Consider the following 6000-nt stretch of genomic DNA (forward strand, 5'->3'; position numbering starts at 1 on the left):
ATTCTTCAAAGATAAAAAGTGAAGATTAGTGACTTTTGGCTGATCGTATAAAAGTTACTTCGGCAGGAATTTCTGCATAGAACTTTGATAAAAGTGTGGTGGAGATTCAGGGTGATTGAAATCCAATGAAGAGACACAGGGGAAAAGGGGGTAAAAAACATATATGCAGTAGAGTCCAAGAATTCTAGAAGCAGAAGATCAACTATGCAATTGCTCAGCATATTACCAAGTAATCGCAGTTTTATATTTCCTGTTTGCAGCACGTGAGACACCCAAATTTGGGTGGGACGGTTAGGACAGCTGAGACCCCTGGGCTCCGATCGAGCGATTTTTTGCGGGTACGACAGTTCCGGGGTGCACACAATCATTCCCTGCCATGGAGTAACTTAATCTTTTTTGTGCACAAAAAAAGGAGAAGAAACGTTTGATCACACCGCCTTCCCAATAAAAATAATTAAGAAGCCTACACAGCTATATGGAAGCACCAGTGTTTGGTAAGTATTTGTAAGGCAAGAAGGGAATACATCCTTGTCCAAAGTATGTGGAGGAAAGTGCCATCAAATCACAGCTGACTTATGGCAACCCTGTAGGGTTTTCAAGGCAAGGGACGTTCAGATGTGGTTTGCCATCGCCTGCCTCCGTGTGGGCTGAGAGAGTCCTGAGAGAACTGTGACTGGCCCAAGGTTACCCAGCAGGCTTCAAGTGGAGGAGAAGGGAATCAAACCTGGTTCCCCAGATTAGAGTCCGCCACCCTTAACCACTATACCATGCTGGCTCTTGTCCAAAGTATATACTAGTTTTATGCCAGGGAGGTACAGCCAATCATGCCAGCCTAACAAAATTTTAAAAGGTGGAACTCCAGTTGCTTAATACGTGATACAATCCAAAAACAAAGCAACCCAGGCTCTATTGCAGTATATAGGATTTCATTCATCTATCATCACAAACTAAATTTCTATAATAAATCAGCAGGGTCACATGTGACAAAGAAATACAAAATTCACCATATGCATCAAATTAAAGCCCGTCTACATGGAATTAATTCTACTCCATGTGTTATCAGGTAAGTATCCAATTTCTTAACATATCATAGGTACATGTCCATGTATAACATTTTCTTCTTATTTCTTTACAGGTTTCTGGTAGAAATTATCCTGTTTCAATAAACCATCTTCATCCAAAGACTATCATGGACGTCATACCAAGACAATATTGGATCCCTATGCACCCCAATTAGGAAGCGTGGTTTTCCATAGTATTGCCATGAAGGAGCAGAGCTCAATATGAACAATATTGTCTTGGTATGACGTCCATGAATCTTCTGATAAAGACGGGTTTATTGGAACAGGATAATTTCTACCAGAAACCTGTAAAGAAATAAGAAGAAAATATTATACATAGAAATGTACCTATATGTTAAAAAATTGGATGCTTACCTGATAACACATACAGTAGAATTAATTCCATGTAGAATTGGATACTTACCTGATAACACATTAGAATCAATTCCATGTAGACATGCTTTAATTCGATGCATATGGTGAATTTTGTATTTCTTTGTCACATGTGACCCTGCTGATTTATTATAGAAATTTAGTTTGTGATGATAGATGAATGAAATCCTATATACTGTAATAGAGCCTGGGTTGCTTTATTTTTGGATTGAATCATGCCAGCCTAGCATATGTCAACCATGTGCTCCTATATGAGGAATATATGAAGGTATACTTTTCATAGCTTACTTGTTTTTGGGTAAATTGTGCCTGCAAGACTGTCGTAATCGATCTGGAATACAGGTTGATCGGGAATGGGCCTCTGACATATAAAACCAGTTTCTCCCCAAACAAGCAAAAATTATTTAAATATCTCCCAGAACAAAAGCGAAGGGAACAGCCTGCCCGCATCTCAGTCCTGAACACATTATTTGGAAGCACATCCCATGCATTTCACTGGAACTCGCAATCACAAGGGAATTCTTGGACTCTTCTCCGCAACGATGCAATTACAAACACCACTTGTGCGCATTCTCTACCTGCACTGGGCAAACTGTTACCAAAATTGAACGGTGGCGCCGAGGTAGCAGACACACCAAAATTCCCAATATTAAAATTCACCGCAGGGTTAGGAGTTAAGCCGAAACCCCCAAAATTAAACCCACTGGGAGTGGAGTTTGCTGTTTCAAGCCCACCAAATCCTGACGAGTGGGAAGCAGAAAGAAAGCAAGGCAGGGTTAGTCAGACAAAAAGTAATTAAGCAGTAAAACTATTTCTGAACAGTAGAAGTATGAAAATACAAGAGTACAGAAGGACAAGAGATAGATCATGAAGGGTAGCTGTGTTAGTCTGCCTGTAGCAGTAGAAAAGAGAAAGACTCCAGTTGCGCCTTAAAGCCTAACAAAATTTCTGGCAGGATATTTGCTTTCATATCTGTATCTGAAGAAGTGAGCTGTGATTCATGAAAGCTCATACCCTGCCGGAAATTTTGTTAGTCTTTAAGATGCTACTGGTCTCTTGCTCTTTTTTACTGCTAAGGACAAGAGAGTTTTTCTTCTCCAGCTTCTCCTGTTGCCTTTCCATCTCCGCAAATCAATCGTCTTTAAGTGGCCTTAGCCTAATTAGAAATAAAGTGACCATTAAGGTGTACACAACAACTGAATGTCTGAGAAAGCATTCATATAAAAGCCCTGTGTGTCTACCTTTTGGCACTGTCCAGTCCTATCTTCACCTGCTAGCAAAGCCTTTGGATATCATTCTGGGCTACTACAGTTAATGGGAAAGTCTGGATGTAAGTATTTCAATTAATAAATAAATGACACAATTCCAAGCCAGCCTCTCTGGGGAGGGGCCGCGGGTCAGTGGTAGAGCATCTGCTCCGCAGGCAGAAGGACCCAGGTTCAATCCCTGGCATCTCCACTTAAAGCAGGGGTGTCAAACTCAATTGTTACAAGGGCTGGATATGACATAAAAGTCCCTTGGTCGAGCCAGGCCATGCCTCACCAGCCCAGATCGAGAGTGGGGGAGGGTTGCTGCCGTGCGGGTTGGATAAGAGCTCTCAAGGGGTCGGAACTGGCCTGCGGGCCTTATGTTTGACAACCCTGAGTTAAAGGATCTGGCTATCGGTGATGTAAAAGACCTCAACCTGGCGAGCTGCTGTCAGTGAGAGTAGACATACTGACCTTGCGGGACAGATGGTCTGATTCAGTATAAGGCAGCTTCACGTATGTTCATGCCTGTTATCAACTTCCACCCCACAACCCAACCTTCTGTTAATCCAAATGGGGACTTGAATGACACTCACCATCCTGATGAGCTAGATTTTTTATACTACAAGCTTGCAGGTCTCATATTGACCTCAGTCAAGGCCAGTTATATTCTCAAATTCACTAATAACTATTTCAAAAAGGAAAGCTCCCCCCACCTTGAGGCTTGGCTGTGACTGCTTTGCTGTCTCTTAGGTACCAAGGCAAAGCTTTCTTTTCAGCCAGGCTATTAACCGAGGGATGTCATTTCTTCTGGCTGTTTTTGTGGCCAGCTTTTAAATCTAGGAAGCAGACTGTTGCACAGCTATCGTTTAAGCTCCTGAATGTTGAGAACAGGTAAGAACATAGTTTTGTTTCTATGTCCCCGTCTTGTTTTAGTGCCTCTTTTACACTGGTAATTCTTATACTTTTTATTAAGAGCATAAGAAAGGCCATGCTGGATCAGACCAACGGCCATCAAGTCCAGTGGTCTGTTCACACAGTGGCCAAGCAGGTGCCTCTAGGAAGCCCACAAACAAGATGACTGCAGCAGCATTGTCCTGCCTGTGTTCCACAGCACCTAATATAATAGGGCATGCTCCTCTGATCCTGGAGAGAATAGGTATGCATCATTAGTATACATTTTTACTAATAGCCATGGATAGCCCCATTCTCAATAAGATCATACAAAAAGCCATGCTGGCTCAGAACAAGGTCCATCAAGTCCAGCAGTCTGTTCACACAGTGGCCAACCAGGGGCCTCTAGGAAGCCCACAAGCAAGACGACTGCAGCAGCATTATCCTGCTTGTGTTCCACGGCACCTAATATAATTGACATGCTCCTCTGATCCTGGAGAGAACATAAGATCATACGAAAAGCCCTGCTGGATCAGACCAAGGCCCATCAAGTCCAGCATAAATCTAGGAAGCAGACTGTTGCGCGGCAATCATTTAAGCTCCTGAATGTCGAGAACAGGCGAGAACATAGTTTTGTTTCTATGTCTCTGTCTTGTTTTATTGCCTTATTTACACTGGTAATTTCTCATATTTTTTATTAACATCATAAGAAAAGCCATGCTGGATCAGACCAAGGTCCAGCAAGTCCAGCAGTCTGTTCACACAGAGGCCAACCAGGTGCCTCCTGGAAGCCCACAAAGATGCCTGCAGCAGCACCGTCCTGCCTGTGTTCCACAGCACCTAATATAATAGGTGTGGTCCTCTGATCCTGAAGAGAATAGGTATGCATCATGACTAGTATTGCTCTACTTTACAAGCTGCGCTGAGCAGGCCTCTGGAGCAGCAGTGTATAAATCTTATAAATAAACAGCTGCCACAACAGTAGCTCCAACCATCTGCTCTGTAAAACTTTTCCAGCATGTTACATTCCAGGACTGAAAGGTTGTAGGACCATAAATCGATTAGACCGCTGTTAAGGGCAGGTAAGCATTCCCAAACTTTTCAGGAACTTTTCCGCAGATGCCCACCAAGAAACTGCTGCCTGTACCCGGCTGTCAGTCTGCTGTCAGGGCCATCCTTAGCAGCAACCACGCGTTTCAAATTAACATTCCCAAATATTTTGAAATGAACATTTTGAAGTGAACATGCGGGGAAGCTGGCTGAAGTTCCCAAACCCTCACCCTCCAAAGGACCTACTTCTTCCCCCTCCCCAAGCAGGGCTGCTGTGCCATGAACATCTGCCTGGCAGGCTGAAACCCAACTGGTGCAGCTCCCCCCCTATCCCGGGAACGCTCCTGTCGGGTTCCCGCCTGTCACGCGCCAGGCAAAGGGACGTCGACCTGTCTCCATACTCCCGATACGGAAAGAGGCCGCCGGTTGCCAGGGAGATAAGCCCCGGCGGTTGCTATGGAGACCAGGCGCCCCGGCTTCCGCCCCGGCACCCCCTCCGTCCCCACCCCGGAAGTCCCCTCGTCCTTCCCGCCGGCTTCGCACTCACCCGCAGGGTTGGAGGCGGCTGCAGCGCCGGCCGCTGCCCCGAAGTTGAAAGCCATGAGGCGGCCAGAAGGAAAGCGGCGGCGGTTGCAAAACCCGGGAAAGTCCTCCGCTTCTAGGGTCCGGGTGGAAACGCGAACCCCGGAGAGAAAGGTTCCGGGTAAGCCCGGGCACTAGGGAAGGATTACACGGGCACACAGCTTCCGCTTCCGGGTTCTTTTTTTCTTTTTCAACCAGGGTGGTGAGTGGGAATTAAATAAACGCACTCCCTTTTAAATGCTAGAACTGGTGGTGGAGATGGCGAAACTAACTGCAATGATTAGCCAAAAAGGCCATGCGCAATTTATGGGAGGCTTGGAAGAATGATTGTGAACAAGAATTACGTATGGGGAAAATGGAAGGCTACTCTTTGATCTGATCCATAATGTAGTATTTATATAATTGACTGAAAGAAGAATTAGGTATATTATACAGTAGTGAAAGGTAAAATGGATGTAATGATAATATTAGGAGCAGAAAATCTAAACGATAGAATATACAGTTTTATTCTGAGGTAGAAGGAGGTGATGGGGAAGTCAACATATTAGTTAATTAATTTATATTTTTAACAGTAATTTTTGGATTATTCCTTACTTTTATGATTTATCTTTTTAATTGTTGTTAAATTGTGGTTTATATATCTGAAAAATTAATACAAATATATTAAAAAATAAATAAATGCACTCCCTTTTTATCAAGGGCAGCTAAAAATGACACCAAAACTGCGTGAAGGCTTTGGGGTGCTTCAGGACACTTCATCAGCCTAGGGTTGC

The 6000-nt window shown here is 44.0% G+C and overlaps 1 protein-coding gene across 1 annotated transcript in view; it reads right to left on the minus strand.

Annotated features, from left to right (window-relative positions):
* NUP54 (nucleoporin 54) overlaps nt 1-5271 on the minus strand; it is a 28942-nt gene extending 23671 nt beyond the window's left edge. The window contains exons 1-2 of the mRNA XM_056855917.1: nt 5193-5271; nt 2033-2194 (exon numbers count right to left, since the gene is read on the minus strand). Coding sequence (XP_056711895.1) covers nt 2033-2194; nt 5193-5247 — 217 coding nt within the window. The 5' untranslated portion in view covers nt 5248-5271. The remainder of the gene's footprint in view (nt 1-2032; nt 2195-5192) is intronic.
* Between the last annotated feature and the right edge of the window lie 729 nt (nt 5272-6000).

Source organism: Euleptes europaea, chromosome 9 (assembly GCF_029931775.1).
Source record: "Euleptes europaea isolate rEulEur1 chromosome 9, rEulEur1.hap1, whole genome shotgun sequence".
In the NCBI taxonomy this organism is placed as follows: domain Eukaryota; kingdom Metazoa; phylum Chordata; class Lepidosauria; order Squamata; family Sphaerodactylidae; genus Euleptes; species Euleptes europaea.